This window comes from Pantherophis guttatus, chromosome 1, assembly GCF_059756535.1.
Source record: "Pantherophis guttatus breed Tessera chromosome 1, ASM5975653v1, whole genome shotgun sequence".
NCBI classification, from domain to species: Eukaryota; Metazoa; Chordata; class Lepidosauria; order Squamata; family Colubridae; genus Pantherophis; species Pantherophis guttatus.
Genome location: NC_142063.1, coordinates 262,472,849 through 262,500,470, shown reverse-complemented (window position 1 = coordinate 262,500,470; position 27,622 = coordinate 262,472,849). Strand labels below are relative to the sequence as shown.

At 38.2% G+C, this 27,622-nt stretch overlaps 1 protein-coding gene across 2 annotated transcripts in view; it reads right to left on the bottom strand.

Annotated features, from left to right (window-relative positions):
- Nucleotides 1–27,622, bottom strand: part of UTRN (utrophin) — a 370,975-nt gene that overhangs the window by 60,590 nt on the left and 282,763 nt on the right. For both annotated transcript variants that reach the window (XM_060692261.2, XM_087882841.1), the window contains exons 56-60: nt 20,658–20,926; nt 18,841–18,987; nt 17,236–17,314; nt 16,300–16,360; nt 122–183 (exon numbers count right to left, since the gene is read on the bottom strand). In XM_060692261.2, the coding sequence (XP_060548244.2) occupies nt 122–183; nt 16,300–16,360; nt 17,236–17,314; nt 18,841–18,987; nt 20,658–20,926 (618 nt within the window). The remainder of the gene's footprint in view (nt 1–121; nt 184–16,299; nt 16,361–17,235; nt 17,315–18,840; nt 18,988–20,657; nt 20,927–27,622) is intronic.

The following is a 27,622-nucleotide window of genomic DNA, read 5'->3' as shown; positions in this document are numbered from 1 at the left end:
TCAATTGGGATGATATAAGTCAGGGGGAGGAAAGAGTGTTATACTTGTAACTTGTATCCTGCTTATGTGGCATAAACTGCACTTTTGCACATGGAGAGGTTTTAGTTTTAAGGGCACTTACATAATGATTGGAATAGTTCAGTCATTTTAGGATGATCCCAGGATGTTGTTTGAGTGTGATGACTGCAAGAAAGAAACATGAATATTATTTTCAATCACCTGGAAGCAAAAATGCTTTAAACAATCTGCAATAACAGCATTAATGTATAATGACCAAATTTCAATTATAGATCTATACTGAAACAAGTTTCAAACTTATGTATTGAAAATACATGTATCAATTATCCAACATGAAATGATAAGTCACTGTTGAGACATGGGGGATTTAGCAAGTAGTTTTTACTATAATGGCAGAATCTCTTTTTTGAAGAGCATGTATTATAATACCTTTATAGAATATGATTAGTTCTTTGAATCCTGGCTCTACATTTCTCAGATTTTTACTATTTTTAGTACAGATGTCCTTGATTTACAACCATTCATTTAGTGACCATTCAAAGTTACAACTGAAGAAAGTAACTTATGACTGTTTTCACACTTATGACCATTGCAGCATCCCCACGGTCACATAATCAAAATTCAAATGCTTGGCAACTGACTCATATTTATGATGGTTGAAGTGTCCCGGTTCACGTGATCACCTTTTGCAACCTTCTGACAAGCAAAGTCAATGGGGAACTCAGATTAACAGATTAACTTAACAGCCACATGAATCATTTAACAACTGCAGTAATTCGCTGAACAACCATGGCATAAAAGGCTGTAAAATGGGGCACAACTCACTTAACAACTGTCTTGCTGAGCAACAGACAGGAATAAATACCAATAGTTTATTGGTTGATGACACTATGTTGATGACATAACCCTGATAGCGAAAACTGTAATAAAATGTCATTTTATAGTAATAAAAGTGAAGCACCACAATGGGGAAAAAAAAGGATTAAAATGAAATGCTAACAAAGAACACACTAATGAGCACAGGTAGAAAAGTTAATCTCAGAATTATCAATGAAGCTATTGAAGTGCTGGATAGCATCTGCCTTTTAGGATCAACACTAAAGGAGCAAGCAGTCAAGAAATAAGCCACAGATTAGCACTTGTTACAAAAGCCAGGGAAGTCTTGGACAAGATATTCAGGTGCAGTTATATAGCACTTAGCAATAGCACTTAGACATATACCGCTTCATAGTGCTTTACAGCCCTCTCTAAGCGGTTTACAGAGTTCAGCAGTGGTGGGTTTCAAAAATTTTACTACCAGTTCTGTGGGTGTGGCTTGGTGGGCGTGGCACGGCTTGATGGGCGTGGCTTGGTGGGCATGGGAGGGGAAGGATACTGCAAAATCTCCATTCCCTCCCCAATCCAGGGGAAGGATCAGCTGGGACTTGGGAGATAGAGAATAGATGGGGGTGGGGCCAGTCAGAATTTTTACTACCGGTTCTCTGAACTACTCAAAATTTCCGCTACCGGTTCTCCAGAACTGGTCAGAACCTGCTGAAACCCACCTCTGGAGTTCAGCATATTGCCCCAACAATCTGGCTCCTCATTTTACCGACCTCGGAAGGATGGAAGGCTGAGTTAACCTTGAGCCAGGTGAGATTTGATCTGCCAAACTGCTGGCAGCCGGTGATCAGCAGAAGTAGCCTGCAGTACTGCACTCTAACCACTGTGCCACTGCAGCTCAATATGTCTACATCTACAAAGATCAGGAAAGTGCAAACAATGATAGTCCCTATGATACTTTATGGAAATGAAAGTTGGACTTTGAACAAGCAGAAATAGGAAAAATATTGACACTTTTGAATTTCTGTGTTGGGAGAAAATTTCTGAAATACCATGGACAGCAGCAAAGAAAACAAACAAGTAGATCATCAAACTAGTCGACCCAGAGCTCTTATTCAAGGCACAAGTGATCAGATTCATAATCAGATTCAGGTTCAAATTATCCTACTTTGATCATATTTTGCAAAGACTGAGCTCTTTGGAGAAGGCTCTTATGCTGGGAAAGATAGAAAGAACGAAAAGAAGAGGATGACCAGTAGCAAAGTGGACTCAGATGGACTCAGTTTCAGTAGCAATGAATGCACCGATGGAAGACCTGAAAGATCAGGTTAAGAACAAATCAAAATGTAGTCAGCAATGACTTGATGATATCTAGTTGATCAATTACCTTATTCAAATCATACACCAGTATATTATTTTATTTCACCATTTCTGGAAAACTAATTTTATTAGATACAGTAGGTCATATTTAAAAAAAGAACCTTTCAAACATCCAATATGATACAATGTTCATAAATTGAGTATATGTAACAAATTAAGCATTATTTAATGAAGCAATGCATTATATTGTCCTCTTTAAACATGCTCCAATAAGTGAGATACACTCAGTTAAACACAGTTGATGGCCAAAATCAATGAGAAAATAATTTTTCACTGCCTACTCAGCCATGGTTAGAAAGAAATGGTGATATATTTCTTATTGATGTCAAAATGGAGAATTGGGAAATATTTCTAGTTCTCAGACAATAGAGTTTTGCTACTCTCCAGAGGTAGCATATCCAAAATTCCAGAGGGGTTTTGGCCATCACTGCTTCCACTTTTAACCGATCATTTACTCCTCAATCTTTACATCCATCTTCGTTGCTCACTTCCACCCAAATAAAGTAATATGGCACCAGTGCTGTATTACTCGGCTGCTAATTCAGTTGATATAGCTGATCAGTTCATCTAAGAAAACAAATTGGCTGTGGATGGACTGATTCCCAAGCTGTCTCTTTAATGTCCTATTGCACTAAATTGCTGATGGCTTGAAAAATTGCTCAGAAATTGTTATTTATTTCCTAGGACATAAGCTTTCTTCCCTTCGTTTAGTGGAGTTCTATCGCCCTGCCATTCTAATTTCTTCAGCCACTGACCTTGGAGGTTTAGGATTGCTTTCACGCATTACTTATAACATTTAAACTTAACATAATTGTATATTATGATGTACCTATAAAGAGCAGTCCAAGTAATAAAATAATATAATCTCTGTATCAATCAATGCCAAGTTATTCACCCAAGGAGGATTAATTTTTTATATCTATGTGCAACAATTTAGGTTTTGTGCTGTTGTTGTATGTTTCTCTGCATGCCTTTTTTTTTTTTGACTGTTTGTATGCTGCTAGTATAAGAGTGTCATCATTGCTATGGCCCCACATTGAAAAGCGGTGCATAATTTTGCAGAGATACTGTAGGCACCTACATTTTCTTCCCCATTTTGGGGTTTTCTTATTGCATATTTTTCTTCCCAGGCACTATAAACTATTTTTCCAACTCTCCAAACTAGAATACAGAATGTCTTTGTTAACTATTACTATTTGAAAACATCTAATCAATGTTTTGCTTGTAAATAAATAAATAGTTCTGTTTCAAAGAAATTTATTCCATTTCTATCTATCCTGCTGCAATTCAAGTAAGTCTCAGAGTACTTAGCAACACAGTTCCAGTTGATCCAGCTGATCCTGCTAATACTCTTAAAACAATAAGCTATTATCTTATTTCAGATTTATATTTCATTTTTTGAGCATTTTCTGATAAAAATGTAGCTTTAAATCTATTTACTGTGACTTATCAATCAGTGGAGAGATTAATAGGAAATTCTGGATAAACATAAGGAAGAGTTAAATGCCTTTTTTTCTAATAAGCTATTTTGTTTGCCACTAGAGAGGAAAAAAACAAGAAATAGTTAAGACGGAGTAATATGTTACATATTTATTCAATTCTTTCACACAAAATATTATTTGCTGATTGCAGGGTTAAATTTTAACAAACAAAAATTATTCAGTGGGTTGACTACCTTTACATGTGCTCTTGACTAGTTCTGTGAATATCAGAAGAGAAAGAATAATGTAGTAAAACTGTTTAGCAAACTAAAACTTCTATGTTAACTGCTATAAGGTAGAAAGCAAAATTTTAGATTTACGTTGCCACTAACAGAAATATATTTCTCTTCTGAATTTTTAAGGGTAACATCATAAAATTTATCTAAGATACAGATCAAGCATTTCATCAGCCTTGAAAAATTGCAAGGGAAATGCTAGTAGCTTTACAACATCATAAAAAGAGGCTTTTAAAGGCAGGCTTCTCGTGTCTCTAAGAATTTATTTTCCCAGCTTCCTACTGCAATAACTTTTCATAGTGCTGAGGCACCCCTGTCCTTTCTAAAACATCCAACATGAACTTTCATTCTCTTCATTCATTATTTTCATCCCTGTGTGTTATTTTTTAAAGTGATAACTGAAAGACTGAAGCTTTGCTCGCACCTTATCCACACAATATTTTAAAGAATAAATACTTCAAACCCAAACGTACCCAATTCAAATCTCAGAGTCGAATACTCTACCAAATATTGGAAATAAGGCTTAAGATGTTTGAAATGCATGGTCATGCAAAATCATAGGATCTCTACAAGGTCACAGACTCTTGGAACGGACCACTGAGTCCAACCACCCCACTCAGTTCAAAAATCCAAACAAAAGCATCCCTGTCTATCCTTTGTTTAAACTGAAGGGAAAGTCACAACCTCCATGGGTAATTGCATTGCACTCATGTCAGAAACACCAAGGCACTTCCAGGTTGAAAGGATTAGCCAATGACATCATCATTGCCTGGGAGATGCTCAGTTGGGAGCAGGAGCGAAGGACAGGAGCTCAACCCACTCCACGGCAGCACTCAGGTCTCAAACGCGAGCTTGCTAACCTCCAACCCAGCATCCTAACCATGCAAGCCACAACGATCCATGAGTAAGTAATTGGTTTCATTGCTTAACTACTCTTAATGTTAGGAAGTTTTTTTCCAGAATTCATCTGGGATTTGTCTTCCTGAAACATAAATTCATGGTCTTGCCTCCTAAGTACGGGCAATGAATTCTTATTTATTTGGGGGGAAAATAGAATAGCAACTACAATGTCATTTTTAGACCTCTCTTGAAGAATTCTACTTAGCATGGGTTATGATAGGTCAAAGCATCAAACAGTGAATAACAAATACAGAGTATCTTTCTATCCTAGCTATGACCCTGAACTTTGTCAGAAAATTCATCAGGTACACTACCTCCTCATGGCATTCCCACCCAAAATGGAAGCTCTTAAGCATCCTTGAGGGTCCATACCTTCACTTTAGCCATTCTTGAGAGTCCATAAAGGAAGACTCCCTATTTGAAGCAGCTATGCCCCTATCTCTGGACACATAGAAACAACAAAGCATATACTTCTCCAGTGCTGTACCATAAACATTTATAAGTGTCTTATTGTATAATTATATCAAAAATATCGGGGGTGCATGAGACATTTCCTGCAGTTTTTGAATACAACCTTCCTACAACTTATAGCATTGCCAGTTCTGTGTATCCTAAAATCTGTGTGATGAAGTTTTGAGGCTCATGTTTGGGACTCAACATTACAAATTAGACTCAGTGGTTACTCATAGGGTGTCTCCCTTCCCTCTAATATTCCCCTGTACATTTTTAATATCCCATGTCTTTTTTGAGATTTTGACTTTTTAATTTTTTATATATTTTTATGTTTTAATATGCACTTTTAGTTTTTAGTTTATATATTTTACATGGCTTTTACATACTGTATGTTTTTATGTTTTAATATGCACTTTTAGTTTTTAGTTTATATATTTTACATGGCTTTTACATACTGTATGTCTTTTATGCCTTTTATTTATTATATTTCTAAACTTTTATTAATGACTGTACTCCATCCTCTTATGCTGGTTTTTGGCTGTAATAGAGATTGACTGATTTGATAGTTATTCTGCTGTTTAGTTTGACATAATAAATTTAAAAATAAAACTGCAATACGTTTGCCATAAATATATAACATTCATTTAATATAAAATTGGCTTAGAGAAATCAGTTTCTTATTCTGATAAGCATTTATCTAAACAGATCACGTCTGTTACAAATAGCAGTAAATCAGTGATTTTTTTCTGGCTGTATAAACACAGTGTTTTTATTTCTGCTTATTATGCTGAACCCCATGGGTCTATTTTTCATCAACTCATTTTCGACTTTCCTTAAAAGCATCCAAATTTGACAGTTGAAAAACTAGTTTCTGTCTCCTTGATCTCCTTGATGTCTGGTCAATAAAAGGAGCACGTAAATGACAGAAGCATAAAAACGATTATCATTGAACATGAGAGAGAGATTAAAAATGAAAAAAAAAAAAGCAACAACTCTGAACTGAATGAAATAAAGGCACATGATTACATATGCTTTCCTTTTCCTTGTATCTGAAGTATTTTGGCAGAAGCTGAACTCCATGTCCTGGTTCTGTGCACAGAATTGAAAAGATGGCCAAAAAAATCCATGTTCTGGATCCAGAATAAATTATAAAAATTTAAATAGCCTCCAAGATTCAGATAAGACGTTCAAGAGATGGAACCTCATCAAAAAACAGTCAACTCTACATCATTGCTGGTATTTAAACAGAGGCTGCTTGGACATCTTTTGTGGATGCTGTTGTAGAAGCTTCTTTCACTGGGCAGAGAGTTGGATTAGACCAGGGGTGTCAAACTGGCAATCCACAGGCCAGATGTGTCACATGCAGGCCATGCCCATCCCAGCTCCGCGAATGGAAAAACGTTGCAAGATGTCACGTGACGGCAACATGACGCAGTGAGTTTGACACCCGTGGACTAGGCAGTCTGTAAGATCCCTTCATATCTTCCATTCTATAATTACATGCAATGCACTATAGCTTTCTCCCACCAACTATACAAAGCTCTGACAACTGAGCTTTGATCAGCTGTACAAAACCATGCATTTTTAGAATTGCTTGGTGAGTCAAAACTGACCTTATCTTTCAATGCAAATTTAAGAGTTGATACTGATCCATCTTGACTTCACTAATCTGGTCTTCTGCACAGATCTGCATTAGCTATTGCAAATTCAGGAATCCTTGTCTTTGAAAATCAGATCCTCTGAGGGACCTTCAGAAATGCAGTTCATTGAAAATGAATACAGGTAATCCTCAATTTACGACTGAAATTGAGTCTGTAAATTACGGTCATAAGTTATGCTGCTCATTAAGCAGATCATCCAATTATATGACCTTTTTTACAGCAATTATAAACCAAACGGCAAAGTTATTAAGTAAATCCCACAGTCATTAAGTGAATCTATTGTCTGCAATGGTTGGTTTTTGCCAGAAGCCAGAAGTAAATGCCAATTTCTAACATAAGCATGGTAAATCACGGTCACATGACCATGGAATGCTGCATAAATTCAGGCCCATTGTCAAGCATCCAGACTGCAGAAGAAGGGGGGATCAAAACTTCACATCTGGGTCTAAGCAGCCCTGGGGAAGTCTGTTGAAATTTTAAACAGCCACTGGTTGTAAGTTGAGGACTACTTGTGCTGAAAGCATTCTCTTGGCAGCAGGGGTGGGTTCTAACATTTTTTACTATTGATTCTATGGGCATAGCTTATTTTGTGGGCGTGGCTTGATGGTCATGTGACAATTCTTTAGAATTTAGCAGAGGTACTGGTCTACCAGGCTTTTAACTGCTTGCAGAGCTGTACCGGTCTACCCATTTGTTCTTGGAGCGTTCCGGTCTACTTATTTGTTTTTGGAGGCATGGTCTACCCATTTGTTCGAGTGCACTGGTCTACCACCACACTGCCTTTTTAACACTGATCAGCTGTAGGGCAGCCCTTTGAAGCCCCGCAGCAAGAGTTTAAACAGGTTTTTTCCTTCTAGCCGATCAGCTGGGACTCGGGAGGCAGCAAATAGATTGAGGGCGGGACCAAATAAAAGGTAAGAATAACGCAGGAGGGCAGGGGGTGGGGGGGCCAGCTCCCGATCAAAGAGAACCGGTTCGGTGATGTCATATCGTCACTGCTACCAGATCGGCCGAACCGGGCTGAACCGGGAGGAACCCACTACTGCTTGGCAGTAAACTATTGACTGCATACTATAATTAGGATCATCAGGTTATTAATTGTGCTTATTGCTCTCTCATACAAACTCAACTGGATTATTCTTGTTATAAGGGCAGGTGGACAGTGCTAGAATGTAAAATCTGGGATAAATATATTGCCAATTTTCAGCCTGACGTGACCTATCCACAACTGTACGTGGACTGTGTAAGTCTTATACTTCATGACAAATTTCTCATTTTCATTTGAAAAGAGATTGTGAGATGTGAGTGAAGAAACTTTTCTGTGGAACCTGATTGATTGATTATGTAAGGCAGAGGTGGGTTTCAGCAGGTTCTGACCAGTTCTGGAGAACCAGTAGCAGAAATTTTGAGTAGTTCGGAGAACTGGTAGTAAACATTCTGACTGGCCCCGCCCCCATCTATTCTCTGCCTCCTGAGTCCCAGCTGATCGGGAGGAATGGGGATTTTGCAGTAACCTTTCCCTGGATTGGGGAGGAAATGGAGATTTTACAGTATCCTTCCCCTGCCCGCCCACCAAGCTATGCCCACCAAGCCATGCCACGCCCACCAACTCACACCCACAGAACCGGTAGTAAAAAAAATTGAAACCCACCACTGATGTAGGAGTTGAGTTGAGATAATGGGACAAAATAATACAGTAGGTATGAGTGATATGTGACAACTGCAACATAAGAAGGAATTATACCGCTGTGTAAATCTTTTCTAGGCTTTTAGATGCAACTTTTAGCTCATCCTGCACACAGTTTTGACTATACTGAAAAAAAGTTCAGCCCATCAGGATTTGTCAATAATAACCTTCTACTTTTACAATATTTGCTGCCAGAAGTAAGCAAGATTTCAAAAGCTTTTGTTGCCTCAAATCAATTCTCTGCTTTCTAAATTATATAATTTTATATAGGCTTCCCTGGAAATAGGTCTCATTGATCTCAGAAGGATTTGCAGTAGTACACTTGAAGGATTACATTTTATTTGCTATTCTACTCTCCATCTACTCTTTGGGGCATATCTAAGCAGGCTACTGCATAAATTGTTCATGGTTAATTCCTAACCCAAAACATAGGAATGAGAACATGCGAACACTCCTGTTGGATCAGACCTAAGCCCATCCATTCAGCATATCTAACAGAAGCATCTAGGAATACCACAAATAGGAGCTATCCCATTTTTGACCCATATGTAGAAATGGACTATTCCATGCCTGGAAGACATACCTAGTAATCAAAGCAAGTAACAACCATTGGCTTGTGTTCCAGGAATCTGTCTAGTCCTTTTTAATTCCTTCTAAACTAAGGCCAGGATTTGTGGCTGTATATTCCCCAAAGTAATTATATGCTGGATGAATAAATGCTTCCTCTCATCTGTCTTAAATCTCCTACTCAGATTTACTGTCTGGCCTCCAGTTTTAATGTGGAGAATAGAATTCCCTGTTTCTTTTTTGCTACCCTCCAATTTAATAGAAGAAACTTTGATCAGCTAAATAGTGCTACCCCACCCCACCCATTTATTTCTTAAGCATAGGTTTGTCACTTTCCCATTCCCAACACAGATTTCTCCAGAATGCAAATGACATGAGAATCACAATTAATCTCTACATGTTGGCTGAGGAACAGGACATTATTCTTCCTTCTTAGTTCCCTACTTGCTCCAACCACCATTCCTTTAAATCAGAGGTCCTCAAACTTTTTGAACAGGGGGCCACTTCACGGTCCCTCAGACTATTGGGGGGCTGGACTGGGTGGGTGGGTGGGTGTGGCTATGTGGTCATGTGACTGGGTGGGCATGGCTAGGTGGTCATGTGACTGGATGGCGTGGCTAGGCGTGGCTAGGTGGTCATGTGACTGGGTGGGCATCGCCAATTTAGCAGTCCATTAAATAATACACACAAATTAAACTTTAATTTGTTTTCCTCCTGGGTGAATTAGCTTTTGTTTGACTTTTCTTTTTACTAGATCATTTTTTAAGTTGTTTATGAGTCTAGTGGTCCACTTCAGAAAACTCAGTTTTGCAGTAATTCTTCTCAGCCCCAAGGAGGCTACAATCAACATATATATCTCTCTCTCTAATCCTCTGGCCAGCCAGCCCTTCCTGCCTCCCTCTCCAGAGGCAGAGACGGCCATCCTCCTTTGGAAGGCAGGCAGTTTCGCCAGCTGCCACCCCATAACTGCTGAGCGCTGAGTGGGAGAAGGGCAGGCAGCCAAGCAGTGGCGGCGGGAGGAGAAGAGGGCAGCGGGGGTGGTTGTTAACTCGCTTGCGTCTCACCAGCCTCACTTCGCCAACAGGTGCCCGCCAGCTTGCAGGAACCTCTTTCGGGCCAGCTGCTTGGCCACTTGGAGCATGCTAGTTGATCCCCGCCCTGAGTCTGGGGATGGAGGAAGCCTGAACTAAGAAGCAGAGGCAGAGTGAAACAACAGCCGCCCAACACACGAGTCCCCACGTGGCTGCTATTGGACCCAGCTGAGGGTGGGGCCGGGAAGTGCCTCTCCCAGGAGGCTGAAGCATGCTCGGCTCCCAGTGTTGCATCACTCATTTGGCTGTCAGGGGGAAGGGAAGGGGAGGGGAGGGGAGGGGAGGGAGGGAGGAAGAAAAAGGAAGGAAGGAGGGTTGTTCTGAGCAGCTGATGACACCATTGGGCCCAGGAACGAAAGGAGGCAGCTTTGTAGGGCAGGAGAGTGACTGGCTGAGGAAAGAGCTCAAAGATTTGCCACCATCTCTCCGCTGAGGGGGAAAAAGCCGAAGGGTCCCAACAGAGAGTTTGCACCTGCTGCGTAATTACACATCTATTCCAAGAGCCGCGCTTAGTGCCATTGTGGTGCTCTCCCCTGAGGGCCGCCCGCTCACCATCCCTCTGCCTCAGGCCCTGCATCCAGCCCGGGATCAGGGGATGTGCCACTCCCATGCTAGGTTGGCAGGCAGGAGAGAGCGCTGCGCTGGGGCTCTGTGTGTTCTCAGGCCTCCCACCCCTCTCTGCTTCTACTCTGCTTCACCCAGGATGAATGGAAAATGCCCAGGTACCTCCCTGGACCTCTCTGCAGCCTGTTTTCCTCCCCCCCATCCCCAGAAGCACTCTGCTGGCCTTACCTTCCAGTTCAAGCCCGCGGGGCTCACTAAGTGTGACCCTGCGCTCAGCCAAAGGGTGGGGACCGGCTGGTGGGTGGGGTGAGGTGGGCAGGGCAGCCTGTAGGTCCCCCGTGGGCCAGATTAATGGCTTGGGTGGGCCATATCCAGCCCGCGGGCTGTAGTTTGAGGACCCCTGCTTTAAATCCTCGTTTGTTCTGCCAAACTGTGCAGCTAAGAAAAGGTCTTCACTGTCGCCAGCTATCCTGAGTTACACCTACCATTTGTTCTCTCAAATACCATACATTTATTTATGTAATTGTATTATTGCATTTATATTACTTCTTTTACGGAGAAGCATATCCCAAACCAATCAATCAAGTTACTTAGGCTGAGAGACAGCAACCCAGTAATTTCCACAGTTGTATCCTTACATCCAGGGCAACACTTTAATCACTACATTATGCTTCTCCATTTGTTATCTCCTACTTTTCAGGGTGCGTAAGAAATACATAAACAAAACAAAACAAAACACCTGGTATCATTCCCTCTTGCCCTTAATACTCGCATCTAAAATTTTGCTTTTAAGAGAAAACCTAGCTAGATTCGAACTGAAATGCCAAAACGTGACTGAAAGGCAAGATGTAAGAAAGGGCAGATACTAATCAGTACAGCTCTTGCTTCAAATAAGATTGGCTACTATATGGAATGGGGGTCACATTTTAAAAGTAAATTGAGTTTGAGAACAAAATAATGAAAAGGTTGTAAGTAAATTAATTCCATGTTGCCTATTCTTCAGAAAGCATAAGGGCTATAGAAATAATACTTAGAGGGCCTGAAAGATGCAAGGTCTTTGGATGCCTTCGTCTATCCAGACACATAACTTTAAAAAAAAAAATTGCAGTCAATCTCTGCATTTGGGGGAAAAGACTGGGGAACTGAAGTGTTTTCATTATTGTTGCCAATTATCCTTGTGAGCTGATAAATCCCGGCAACCATCGAAGGACCTTTCTGCCCCTGCTGCTGATTGTCTCACTGGCCTATCCATCAAGAGACTGAGAATAAATAATAATGTAAATCTTACCTCAAAATTGATTTCTCTTGTCTATGCATTTACAGGCAAGGGCCAAGAAACAAAGTAAGTATGATTTCTTTTGAAGAATGCTTGTAAATTATGATATACATCCCATTTAATCCATAGCTAGCTTTAACAATACTATTTCTTACACTCTCAAAAATGTACAGAGTTAAAAATGGCAGAGCGCCCATTTTATTCTTTTTTGAAAGCATCTTAGTCTATTACAACCGGAAGAAAATGAAACTGCTAAATCCATGATCTGCCATTTCGAAATTCTTCAGTTTAATCAATGGCATTCTATGGACTCTACCAATCCATTCAACAGAGTAAGCCCAGGGTCATAATTAAGGATGCCTTAGTTAATAGTAAATCCTGTTAAATCTTGAAATGGAGAAGCTTCTCTTGATTTAGATTAGAGGCCTTGGGAGTTTATACGGGGCTTTAATTGATAAGCTAAGAAGAAAATAAATATTGCGTTTTGATAGAATGCCTGCCTTTTTTCTTTCTTTCTTTCTTTCTTTCTTTCTTTCTTTCTTTCTTTCTTTCTTTCTTTCAATTCAAATACAATTCTGTCTGTACTATATTGTGCTTCTGGGATAAATTGTCTGACATTTATTGGTTTGGCCAGTATAATGGCTTGGGATGTTTGGTTGTGTGCTGAACAAGGTTGTTTGTAGTCCAGCTTCTGAGATGTCGGGGAAAATTCAATCGATTGACAGGAATTAAAATCTTATTCAATGGATGGTTGACTATTTTTGAACAAGTAAGGAATAAACTAAGCAAGGGAGTAAGCAACACAGAGGTGTCTTTAGACCTGAATCACTTCCCACACTCTCTTTAGGCTGCCAAAACTTACCGTATTTTTTGGACTATAAGACACACCTGTGTATAAAACGCACCAAGATTTCAAAGAGGTAAGTAAGAAAAGAAAAAAAAAGGTTTTTGCTCTCCCTGGCCCCCAGAAGCACTCTGCAGGCCTCCCAAACCCTCTGTGCACCCCATTTTTTGCAAAAACGGGTGAATGGGCCAATTTTTGCAAAAAACTGGGCGCACAGAGGGTTTGGGAGGCCTGCAGAGTGCTCTGGGGGGCTGGGGGAGGGCAAAAATGCTCGTTTTTGCAAAAAATGGGTGAAAAACGGAGGCATTTTTCCTTTCCCCAGCACCTAGGAGCACTCTGCAGGCCTCCCAAACCCTCTGCATACCCTGTTTTTGCGAAAAACGGGCCCATTTTTCACAAAAATGGGACAAATGGACAGTGCTTCGGGAGGCCAAAAATGGCTGTATTTGGTGTATAAGATGCACCAACATTTCCACCCTCTTTTAGGGGAGGGAACTGCATCTTATACTCTGAAAAATATGGTAGTTCCAAATCACTTTCTGACAAGAAAATACAAACACAACTCACATTGTGTTCAACACAAAGTTTAGAAGTAGTAAAACATTCTCTTTGACCTAGAAATTTAACTTTAGTTATCGTTTCCAGAAGTTTCTTAAACACCTTTTTAATTTAATGTAAAAGCAGTATCATTAACTTAATAGAATTTCTGATACCATCAGACAGGATATAGACCCCTGCAGAACTGTTGTTCTATTCAGTGCAACCACCAGCTTTGATTAGAAAATAAAAGCTTAACAAAGCAGGTAGACAAATTCAATTACTGAGACTAATTATGGCAATATTTCTACTTTTAAAAAATCTTTAGCCACAATTATAGTCCCCCATGATAGCACACAGCATTATATAGTAATCGCTTACTACATCTTTGCTGGCTGGAGTACTCATTTGAGTAGAGAGACAGAATAAAAAAATCAAGTCAACCAGCAAGCAAGGAAACACAAACAATTCAATATCAAATATTCATTAAACCACATTAAATATGAAAAATTTCAATCAGCCAGTTAACAGTGAAATGCAGTTTTATAATGCCTACCATCCACAAGTATCATTACAGTCATCAGTTCAAAGCCATTGTAAACGGTTTGTTTAAACTGATATGCTGTCCCAATCCAAAAGGACTCTGACCTATTTATATTCCCCTCTTACACTAATAAGGTTAAAAAAATCAAAATGAACAGCATGACAAAATACAAAAACATTGGCACCCAGGAACAATCAAGCATCCAAAAAGAAGCTCTCAAAGGACTTCATTAGTCACAGCCATTCCATTCCCAATCCAAAGCTCTCTTCAAAATAATGCTTTATCAGTTATCCTAATGCCTAACAAGGCAGGACATAATCTGCTTTTTAGAAGATAAAGGGAAGACTGAGAAGGTTGATCTCTGGCCTCCAAAGATGACAATCCCTAATGGAAGAGACTTAAGAGTCCTCCGGCCTCAAATTGTTGCATCTGCTACAAGAGAAATCCAAGTCTAATGTGTTAGTTTCTACCAGCTGGAGCCACAACGATCTGAAAAATGTCCAGGGTTGACACCGTGGCCATGAACTACAGCATCCACTCCCAGAAATGGCATATAAAAACATATAATGTCTGGGAAGCTTCAATATCATCCTGGTGATGAGAGAGGGATGCTATCATGCAACAAAGGCAACACCCACTTGTACCAAACTTCAAGAATAATGCCTCACATCTGGTTATCTAACTTATCTACCTCTGGTCACTTGTAGAGTCTTTCAAATGAGAACTGTTATACTTCCTCCCTGGCCTTGAACTCACAGCTAAAATCTTACCAAAACTCAGAAGGGCACATTGTAAAAAAGGGGACACTCTCCTATTTCTCAACCAGGTTTGCTAATGTGCCCTCTAATCACAATTAGGTTACGGATGAAGAGAGATACATAATGGGCAGACCTAGCATTAAGCAGCTGCAGCTGCTATAAAAGGCCTCTAAGAACCGGATAATGTGGCTCTTGAGCTGAGAAAAGCAGACAGAAGTGGTGTCAGCATTCCGAGTAATGCATCTGCCAAAAGCAGAACTCTGAGGCAGGTAGATTCCTCAAAGAACATGTTTATTGGATATATCTTATTGGCACAACTAGTGAAAATCAACTCTAAAAGTTCCCACGGTTTTAGCCTAATTAAAGGAGCAAACATTTCCCTCCCCAATCACATTGTCCAATGAAAGTAGCTGACAGGCTGCTTGGTCCCTCCTCTCCTCCTTCAACTGCCACTTGTTAGGATGATCTTGGCTCCCACAACAAGAACATTTTTTGTTTTGACTGTTAGCCAGTGTATCTACTTCCCCCTTTCAGAGTTCATGGCAACCAGGGGTGGGATTCTACCGGTTCAGACCGGTTTGGGCGAATCAGTATCTCTGACAATCAGCTGGGAGCGAACCGATTCACTCTGACGATCAAGTCAGCCTCCCGCCCACCCACATGTTTTACTTACCTTTATCTTCTCAGCTGATTGGCATGGCAGAGCGGATTGCCGTGACTTAGCTGTGTTACTCTCAAGTGGTAACACAGAAGGTTAATAAAACTGTGCATGCACGTGCAGCACAAAGCACGTGATCACCGAATCGGTTGTTAAACCGGCAGCATCCCATCACTGGCAGCAACTATGAGGCAGCAAAAGATGGCTGATTCACGTTAAGAGTTGATATGTGGGAACTGGGTAAGCAGGTATAGGTGAAATCTTTGAGAGCAATTCCATAAGTGTTCTACCTGGTATTTGATAAGATTCTATTAAACACGATGACAGTAATAACCTACATCATCACATGTCCAGAACACCCATTGCTAACTACCGTAATACCAAGTATACAAAGATACTATTAGCTTGTTGTATAGACATAACAAAGACTCAAGTGGCTACATTTCATCTAAACTAAAGTTTTCAGGAGTAACATCATCTGCAGCACTTATATAGTGGACCAGGCTGGTTATAATTTTCCTTAAATGGGTTCAGATCTCAGAACTTTCCAAGCCAAAGATAACAAAAGGTGTTCTTGGCTACTGCTTGCAACCCTTTGTTTCCACAGACAGCAATAATCCAGATAGGTATTTTTTGGAGGAGTGCAACTCTACTCCATTCCTTTTATTTAGATGGATAGATACCTCCACCCAAAGTATTCTTGTCTTATCTAATTACATGACCTCCAAATATAAGGAAGGGCATCTGAAAATCAATGGTGCTTTTAAAAATTCCATGCATGTTATTCTAATATAATTACTACAAGAACAAATACCAACTTACTTAATGTAGTATGGAACACTATTATGAGACACCGATCTCTGCCATGGTAGTTGTACAGAGGCTATAAAAATAATAAAAAATTGGAAGTAAATAAATCAAGAAATCAATAATTTATTATTTATAAATAGGCATACTTGTATAAAGATGCTGAATGTAGGAAATGAGAAGAAATAATTCAAACTCTGGAAAGTAAACTCTCCTGAACAATTTTTAAGCATTTACTCTCAAAATCAACAGTATTCATGTAAAATGATCACCATTTGAACACATTAAAACAATTGTTGATGAAAAACCACTTATTTGGAAGATAATGTGGTCTAATCCAGTCCACTTAATGAACAGACCCAGTATACCAGGTGATCGCTTACCCTTCGATTTGGGAGCTTTCCTTTTTCTTTTTTGATTCTTTGCTTGCAAATTTGTGAGTGCATACACTGATTCAATTTTAAAAATATATCTTTCTAGATATTTTTCAGTGAGTTTTTATTTCTTGAATCCCCCAGTTCCCATAATTGTTTCAGTAACTTGAGGACAAAACCATTAACATTTTGCAAAACTATTAAAAAGTCACCCTAGGATAATAAGATGAACTCCTTCTTTCATTGTGGTTTTTAATCAAGATTTAGTATTATGTCCAAAGTCATATATTAACTCTATATCATCTTTTGTTTCCTATCCAGCGGTTGCAAACTTGTTCCTGATATTGGTTAAGGACAATTTAATTGTAATTCAATATTGTCATTCTCTGAGAATTGTCTTTCTAAAGATTTCTCTGAAAGGATCTTCCATACGTGACAATCATTTTGTTCTATATTTTCCTCAATGCCAGTTATTAAAACATAAGCATATTTGGGATGAAAAGAAAATTAAGAACCTCTGAAGTACTTCATTGGTCTACTATTAGAATCCTTATTAACCCATTTCATTAACACTTACTGGAAAGAAAATCTTGAGAGTCAGGTCCATAATCTTGGTGTGTTTCTTGTAGTAGTTTAATACGATCATCTACTGATATCTGCGTGTAAAAATACAAACAAGGAAAAGCAAGTAGTAAGCTTTCAACTGATCATACCAAGTCAACTGCATATAGCCAACAAGGCAAACAATGGTTTACTATACTTTTGTGCAAATAGATTTAAAGAGAAAATATGCTCTCCTCTTAAATCTGCTTCCTTGTTTATAATGTTTAAATAGAAGCTAGTAATGATTCTTCTGTAAGCAATGCAAATCAATATCAAATAAAGGACTTCTTAGTGCCTAATACTGTCTACTGAAATGTTCACTTCTTCCCTTGTCTAAATGTCTGCAGTCGACATGCCTTATTTTGATTTTATTGATCTTTACAAGATACCATACTGGAACATGCTGTTTACTGATTGACCTTATGGGTCAACATTCTCCTAGTTGCTAATTAAGCTGGATGAACATATACAAAACTACTCAGTCAAATCTTTGTAAGGCATAACAAGCGTTTCTAGTGCTCCAAATTAGATTGAAATGGAAGAAAAAAATGGATTTTAGAAACACCTCAGAACAAGGGGCTTAATCATAATTCTTTGTAAACAGCTCTATCAGTTCTTTTCTAACTAAAGAGCTCCTGTGAGCTCCAATGAAACCCAAAATATTTTACATGGCACCTAACAGTCTCCCAAGATGGCTACTTTAATGAAGCATTAGCATAATAGTAACACAATATTTCAGAAACAGTATGGGGTAGTGCTTAAGATGCTGGACTGACACTAGGAGCTCAGGTTCAAGTTCATCCTTAGCCACAGAAGCTTACTGGGTCACCTTGGATCATTGACTTTCTCTTAGCCCAACCATAACAGGGTGGTTGTTGTGGGGAAAATGGAAATGGAAGTGCCTCGAGATGAAGGAAAAGTAGGATCTAAATTTAACAAATGAGCAATGCAAAATAAAAGACAAGCCTCAAGCATTATCTGCATTTTGAATAATGCCTCTGTGTGTTACATTGTTTAGCTACATTATTTAAACTTAAAAGTTTGGGGACTTCCATATTAAAGAAGGTGTCTGTACCGCCAGGTAGATCAGACTATGAAATCAATTCCAAAGGAGGCTAAAACTACTTTTATTGAGATAGGCTATAATAGCAGATTAGAAAAGTCTGATTTTGGTGCACTTCCTCCTCATCCTCCTTTTTTAAAGTTCAGTGAATGAAGGAAATATCTGTCTAAGCATCTTCTAAACATTGTCTGGACATTCTGGATTTATCATTTAGTCTTTATGGCCTTGACAACAGAATCTGTGTATTTCCATCAAGCTAATATTCCTTACTGTCTACCCAAATATGTTGAATCATTTTGATATTTAATGAAGATTCAGTTTAGCAGATATAATCTGAGACAATTATGTTGTATTTACATCATTTTATGACATTTGTGTAATGATATGATTGCAGTAAGGCTATAATTTCTGGTCGTTTATCAATATTGTCAGAGGATTTTCTCCCTGATGTCAGGGATAATGTGGAATCAGTGACAGATTCATGGATCTCCCTAACTCTTAACCAATGAAAGCTACCTGTAGAAGTTTCCACCGCATGTTCAGATCATCCAGCTGTCGTGAGACTTTCAAGGATGGATGAAAATCAAGTGGAGAGAGCTGACTGGATAAGTCATTGATGCTTTTGATTTTCAAGCTGATTGGTGAAATTTCTTCTCTAAAGGCCTAGAAGAGAGAATACACAACTGCTTTTAGTAAAAATCTTGAAGAGCAAAGCTATAATCTCTAAATGATATATGTAAGTGTCCTTCATTTTCATTCTTTCACTATCTCTCCTGACTTTCCTTAAATACATGTTACTATTGTGAGTATAAAAAAAGCAGTGAATTTGCTAGTAATGAATTATATTGTCAAGGTTTACCAGGAAACAAAAAGCCACTAAATAAATGGTAGAAATAAGAAAGAAAAGCAAATATACTTAATAAACACATTTTCAAATTCAATAACAAGTGTTAGAACTTCTTAATTTGGGTTTCATTATCTTTATATTTCATCAATAAAACATAAAAATGAAATCTGCTGAAAGCCAGATAATTCTACAAAATTGATAACAATTTTCCAACTTCATACTGTTTTTCCCATGAATTACTAGTATATCATTTTCAACATCAATGTTGATGTTGTTAATAGATGAAATAATCCTCAACAGACGATACTATTAGAAGAAATAGTAAACATAATAGGTTTCCCTTTACAGTTCTTTATGCAAATACCATTAAGATGTGAACAATTACCTCTTGCTGGCAAGAAGAAAAAAAAGAAATATTCCCACTAGTATGCAAAAGCATTCTTTTATGTTTTTATTCAAACGAAAAAAAGGAAAGATGGAGATTTTATAATTAAATCAACATATTTAAATCTGCTTTGATTTAATTCTAAGGCAACAGAAATTGTGTTTCATCAAATTTAGCTTAATCTTTATTTGAAAGCAAAAACAAGCCTCAGGCAGAGTGTTGTGTATTTATGTATAATGTTCCATTACTCATAAATAGTCTAATTTGTCATTTTCTAGACAATCCATGGACATACAGGCAAAAGGCTTCTAAGTTCAATGCTAAAATGCTCATTGACTTCAGAATAACATAAATTCTTAGGTGTTCTACTATTAGTTATTATAATCTGGAATTCCTAGACATAGCAGAATGGTTTATGGTAGAAAGTCCTGAGAATTCAAAGGCATTTAAGGGGGATAGATTCATTTTGTTTCATAGGCAGATAATTGTGTGAATATTCCGTCTTATAACGTCACTTACAGTCAACCTTTCTCCTCAAAAAACAGAGTGGAAAATATATTTTAAGAGGAATTTAAGTCATCCAATTAAAACAATGCATTCTTAGAACAGAGCTAAATAATTAAAATATCACTTCACTGCATAATTAAAATATCCCCTCACAAATAATCTGTAGCATCCCCATCTACAGGTGGACAGGTGGAGGTGACAGGGGACTGATATCTGCAGTCCAGCTTGACAATAGCATTTAATTAATTAACCCTTATGGTTAGGGTGCCTAATATTCAGGAGACACAGAGTTTCCGAGTTGCTTGGATTTTCTCTATCTCCCTCTAGCTATATTGCTCTCATTATATACGTTACTATAAACTTATGCCTCCTGTTGTCATTTTACTGCTGTCAAAATAATTTTAATGAAATGTTAAACATTCCCAATGGAAAAGTATGAAGCAGGAATAATACAGCTATTTCACTGATAAGGGTTTTCCATTCTGGATCCATCTGGGCACTGGATTATGGCTACCTGAGTACCACTGTATAGTTTCCAGAGCCAAAATCTAAACATCAGCTGGCAATGCACTTAAACGACTACTGGGATCTTACAGTTGTCTTATCAACTTCATCCTGCAATGAGGCCATCAGCCTGTCTCCAACAGGTTTCCAACCATTTCGCACATTCTCTGCCTCTCTCAAGTCTGCATCCAGGTCATCCATGGAACACTGCAGGTCCTTCAGTTTCTCCAGGGCTTGGTCTATCTGTTTTTGCCAACCACTGGCACAGGTATTCAGGCTTTCCCACTTCTCCTTCACTTCCGCAGACTGTTTGCGCATAGCTTTAGCAATCTTCTGCGCTTTTTCTTCAGGGGTCAACTCTGAAAATGGGAAAAATGATCAATGGAATGAACAGGGATTCATAGTGTGTGGACAAGAAATATTGTGCTTTCAAAATACACTTGCTGCCAAGGATGACTAACTATGGACTTCCATGCCCATGTGTTTTGAGGTGATCCTCAAAGGAAGGCCAAATTAATAGGGAAAGAAGCTGAAACAAACAATGTTCAAATGGAGGCAAATGCTGAATTTTATTCCTAACAATGTGCCAATAAAACTGGGTTATAAAAAAGGAAAAGGCTAACTTTGGAGAATTTGATAAATAATTGCAACATTATTGTAATGTTATTGTAATGCTGACAAGTGACACCCGATTAATAAAATAGTATTTTTATACCATCAATGTAAAAATAGCTTCCAGGGCAAGAATGTAATTAACTTACAAGATCTATTGAATAAGATATAAATACTACTTGGGATATTAACTTTTAAGAGCCTTTGATAAAAAACAATTTAAAAAGATTGATCTGTGGATGATTAATATTATGAATAGGGGAAAAAGCATCCTTGAATATAGCAAGTGTACAGATGTTATCTGGGATCAAGTTTAGAAACAGCATTGCAGACCTCTTAATATTGGCCATAAAAAGACAAGCAAACAGTAGAAAAGAGTAATTTGTTTTAGACTTTGGCTTCAAATCAGAGTCAGATCAGATTCTCTGGGGGTTTTTTTTTCTGCTTTGAGGAGTTGTCCCTGGGAAAATCCATTAAATCCAGGGTGAGATTTTAGCCCCAATACCACCGTAATCAACAGCCTGTGGATTTCCAAGTGCTTTCAAACTACAAATCCCAGGAGCCTCATTAATTAGGGCCAAAGGTAAAGGAATCTGGGAACTATAGTTTATTACTATTTGGAAAGCCAGAGTTTCCCCACAAAATTATTTACAAAATTATTTTCATTAAAAAGTTCAGGCTATACACTTCTAACCTATGCCAGGGCCTGGTGGCTCAGCAGACTGATAGCATTGTGATTAACACCAGCTGTCTGCAATTACTGTAAGTTCGAATCTCACCAGGCTCAAGGTTGACTCAGCCTTCCATCCTTTCTAAGGTAGGTAAATTGAGGACCCAGTTTGTGGGGGCAATAAGCTGACTTTGTATAAATATACAAAAGTATGAAGGCTATTGCTTAACGCATTGTAAGCCACCCTGAGTCTCCGGAGAAGGGCGGCATATAAATCAAATTTTAAAAAAATAATTGAACGAAGCAAGTTTTTCCATTTTAAATCAGTACCATTTTTAAAATTTTAAAACACAGTATATATACTCAACAGGCATAAACAACTTTACCTGGAAATTACAAATACCTGCTTTGAAAACAATTAAAAGCCACACAGATATAATAGGTTTTTCATTTGCTGGAGAGAAAAATTGTAATGAGGTTCACATCATCAGGAAAACAGAATGCAATATGGTGTTATTATTAATGTATTTTTGCTTTGGAATTTTGTCATACTGCAAAATAATTGTAATTATAATTTACCTCCATCATCGTCATCGTCATTAATCATCCATGCAGGCTGAACAGATTACTTGTTTATGAAGCTCTAAAACTGTTCTTAACTGATTTTCAGGGGTTGAGTAAATGGGAACTCAGATTTCTCCTGCCTATAGCAAATAATGCCAACAACACTTTTAAAACTAAAGGAAGGAGGAGGAAGGACCCTGTTGAAAGAAAAAAAATTCCCAGCCTATTTCTCCAAAGATTGTAAGTGGGTAAATTGTGACTTTATTGTTCCAGTACTGACCCATAACAATAGATGTGCTCTCCTGACAAATTTCTGGCCAGCGTCCCCCAACCTTTCTGGCTTTGTGGACTGACAAAGGGGGGGGTGGGGATGGTTCTGTGCAAGTGGCAGGTAAATACACACGTGTACCCCTGCTTGCCCAAATGAAGCTTTTTGTGCATGCCCGCTCACCCATTGCTCATGCAAATGGGGATATGCGCACTCGTCCGCCGCTTCCACTGCCCGGTTCCAAATGGCTCATGGCCCGGTAGTGGGACATGGCCAGAGATTGAGGACCTGTAATATAGGCTATTAGAAGTAATCTGTTGAATTGTTCAACTTTTTAAAACCCATTTTTGAGTATATATTTATTTTAGTTTCAGAAGTGCATGATAGTCAGGATTTTATATCTTACTCCCAGAGTACCCAATGTTACATTCTTAGTGACTGCCTACATCTATTTTGGTTCCCACCAGATCCTTACTCAGTGGATTTTTAATGTTTTAATGTTTTTAATGTTTTATTTTTAATGTTCTAAACAATGAGAAGCTAGAATGTTGCAAAGCAAAGTACCTACAATAATCTGAGGTGGGTAGAACGTTTGTGCCTATATTAGATATATATGCTGGCTTTCCTCTAGCAGCTCAAGGTAGCGTATATTGGCTCCCCTACTCTTTTTTTTTTACCTACAACAACAGCCATATGAGGTTGAGTGGCCTGAAAAAGAGCAACTAGCCCTAAATTATTCAGTTAGTTTCCATGGCTACAGGTGGACCTGCCTAGGGAAGGTTCCTAGAAGCATTTTCTAGAATGGCTGCAGTCTGATGCTTGGAAGCATGTACACCTACATAGAAGGTGCACATAGAAAGCATTTTGGGAAGACTGAGATGATAGAGAATAATCTTACTAGTTTTCTCCTAGTAAATAATTTTTAAATTGACTACAGTATATCCATCATAATAACTATTTTCGCAGAGTGCCCATTATGTGCCATGAAAATTCCAGAGCCTTTTCTTTATGTGATAGGTAGACAGAGAGATTTTTGGAAGACTACTGCATACTATTTCCAAATTCTACTTATTAAAGAGAAACAAAAAAGAAAAATGGTATTGCTGTTATGTCCTACTCTTCCCAGAGGCATTGGTTGAGATCAGACAATACAATGCATGCTGCATTTGAGAAAATTAAGATTGAAGCCAGGAGGGAACTGATAATTGAAGTGACTCCTATTCAACACAGCATAGCATAGAAACATTCTTCAATACTCAACCCTACCATAGGTTGGCATGGTTCCCATTCATGAGGATCCCCGTTCTTTGCTAATTAATTTTTTATTGGGGATGCCAGCACCTTAAGATGATTTATTAAGAAGATTAGATATCCATGGACCCACAAAATCTGGCACTGATTCTGAGCAAGACGCTTCTTTATATGTCTCTTAGGTATCATAATCATAATACTTCTGCATTATCATGTATTATTATAATATTTAAATATCTGCAAGTGGAACAATTATTAATATAACTTAACACTGCATTAAAAGGCTGTCTTGTGTGTAAATTGGAAAGATGAAGCTGGGCTTGGGTTTTAAAGAGTTGAGCGAAAATGGCAATAGGCACTATAATTTTTTCTTCATTGTAAATTTTCATAGTATATTGATTAAAAGCAGGAATTTTCAGATTGCTGGAAGTTGATTCAAAATAGAATTCAGTATTGCTGCATGGATAAGCACCCTGATTTTTTTTTTCAGGGTTGAGTTGTAGATTTGCTTTTATATTTGATATTTAAAATGTCATTTAGAAAAGGATTGAAGGCAAGCATACCGTATGTGCTATTATGAGTAATGAAGAAACTATTCACTTATGAGAAGGCATTTCTTGGCCATAAATTTACCAGCCATTCTGATGTTCCAGGGTATTAATGAAAAATTACAAAAAAACTGAGGTCATACAGTAACTGCAGAGGGAAACCGTGGCTGCAGAGACAAAGTGCTATTAAATAAGAAATTTGTGAGAGTAGTTTTGACTTCCTTTGGAATAATTTTGTTGGGTAGAATCCAGTGAACCTCTTCTGTCAGCAGAAGTGAGCAATTTCACCTTTCTTTGAAGTCCTTCCTATTCTTCTTGGAGGAATCAGGGAATATTTCTGCACAGATGTGCATGTGAGGGGGGACCTAGGAGGTGGCACATCTAATGGAAATTAGTGCATTATCTCTATTTTCATAGAGTTCCACTTCATAAAATGACCCACCTTAGAGACAAAGGGAATACAAATGTGTGTGTTCTCTCTCTCTCTCTCTCTCTCTCTCTCTCTCTCTCTCTCTCTCTCTCTCTCTCTCTCTCTCTCTCTCTCTCACCATATAAAGCCCCTATGCAAATGCAGTGTAACTGACACAATTATGAGCACTTCACAGAGCATCAAACACAGCTTAAGGAGCACTATTATGATAATCTCACAATAAAGTCTTATGGACCTTTGTCATATTCCCTCACAACATTTCGTTTTAAAGCTTCTGATGATGACTTGAAGGCATTGTGAGTCATAACAAATGCAGCCTCTTCACAGCAGCTGCAGCCAGTCTCCCTTAAACCTGCCCTATACAGCTACTCCAGATGGTACATAACATAAATGAGGTGCATGCATGTAAATCACTTGTAGCCAATATTTCTTTTATGGCTCAAGTATGATTTATTGCACCTTTTGCATTTGTAATTAAGGGGCAGAACAGATGGTGAATGCTTAATTTAAAATGCTTTACTTATGAAAATAATCTTTGCCTCTGCATAATTATTGATGTTACCTGGGGATTTCCTCAATAGTTTCCTCCTTGATTCTAAAATCTTTCATTCTGTCTTTCTATGTTCTCTTTTACAGTCTCAATTGTTCTTAATGTCCCTGTAGACTGCTTAAAGCCCTTGCCAAATAAAACCTTGGACAACTGATACGATCTGCTACTGTTGGCTGAAGCAATAACATGACAAGCACGACTTTTAAAGGCTACCATTATTATTTATTAACTATATTCTGCCTTTTCTCAGGCATGCCAAGCAATGCATAGCACACTCCAAACTCATGCTTTTCCCTAGGAACTCCCCCCTCCCATTTTTTTAAAAAAAAGTGAGTTGGACTGAGAGCCGGAGATTGCCCTCACATCAAATAATGGGCTTCTACTACTGAAGGCGAAGGTAAACCTAAATTAGCTATATTTCAAAAGAGCTCCACAGACAACACAAATCAAATCTTGAAAACATGTCCTACATTACATCTCTTAGTTTTAGGAAACTATACATAAGATTTTCCTTGTGAATCCTGGGATTCAAAGCACATCATTATGGAAGAACAAAGGTTTGGTAATGAGGGGTTCAATGCAATCCAGGATCCCCAAAAGATTAATTTCAAAGCAAAAAGGTATGAATGAATACTTAACTTGGGCCGTACACACACATACACTCACTTACACACACACACACACACTCTCACTCTATGTCAGTAAAATCACATTCTAAAACCAATCGTCTTAGACTGCTACCCCATTTTCAAGCTTTCCTACAAAAACAGTGCTTCCTATAGAAAAAATTAGGAAGAACTTATCCTGGTTCCCAACTTGCTTTTCTTCCTAAAAAGTAGGGTTAGTTCTACGGTAGAATACTGTGTGTACTACCCTATGAGGCTAGGAAAAAAATAATGAATATAATAAAAACTCTTCAAATTCAGCTATTTAGTCCCACTCCTGTACTTTCTCACTAATCTCCATACATACAAATACATCTATTTGTATTGAAAGTATATGATTTTTCACATACTGGCCATGGGAGGGGGAAAAAACTTCTGATAAATTAGATGTTTTTAATCAGCTTTGAGCATTTTATTTTGTCTCCTTACTTGTTCTGACTCAATCATCAGCAATGGACACACGGAATTAAGTCAATCTTCTGCAATTTGGTGGTTTCAGATATGCTGGGGCTATACAAATCTTGGGATTTGCAACCAATATAAATATAAACTAAAATAAATCTGAATATAATTGACAGTATGAAGGGGAAGAGTATCATAAACTATCAAACGCTTGCATATACTGTATGCTAGAACAAACTCTACAAAGTGTTTATTTTCTAATTCAATAGCCTCTTGCTGATTCTCCAATATTATCAATATACTCCTGCTGCTGTTGCTGCTGCTATTGCTGCTACTACAGATAATAATACCCAGGGCAAATATAGGGTAGTCAAAAAGATTTTTGCTTTTTTTAATTTGTTAAATGGAACACCAACATATTTATTAACTAATATTAATAATAATAATTAATTTTAAAAATGGGTTTGTTAATAACTTTGAGGCAGAAAAGAAGGAATACTGTCAGGAGTAAAGAACTAGGACCATTCATTGAGTTTAAGCACAGAGGATTTATGATTTTCACCTATACACAAGAATCTAGTCAACTACTCAGCTCAGCATTGTATTGGTGTTAAATAAGGGTCAGCGGAATTCAAGGGGGAGCTGGATTTGGGTCTCTTGTGAGAACACAGGGACTCTAAACTGATGATGCATTTAACTCTGCCTTCTAGTTCTGATTGCTCTTCTCCTACAAATACAAGACTGAAAGTCCTGAACTGATTATATTGAAGAATACAAATCTGTTCAAAATAAAGACCTTGTGCTCATTATGATTCTTGCAGATTAGGTCTTAGGAGTCTTATTAATGAAAAACCTTTTGGTTGTCTATGTGATCCTCCAAACAGTTGTCAAACACACAAAAATCCTAACATTGAAAGCAAACTACACCCAAGTGTCCATCCTGGCAACAAAATCTGCCAGGCTTTTTTGACATTTTTTTTCCCTGAAAGCATTAAATTCTTTTGGGTCCTATCAGGAGCAAAGACTCTTTCTTCTTAGCACAAGATTTTTATGCAAAAAGAGACAGAACTAAAATCAGCACCTGTCTCTGCTTGT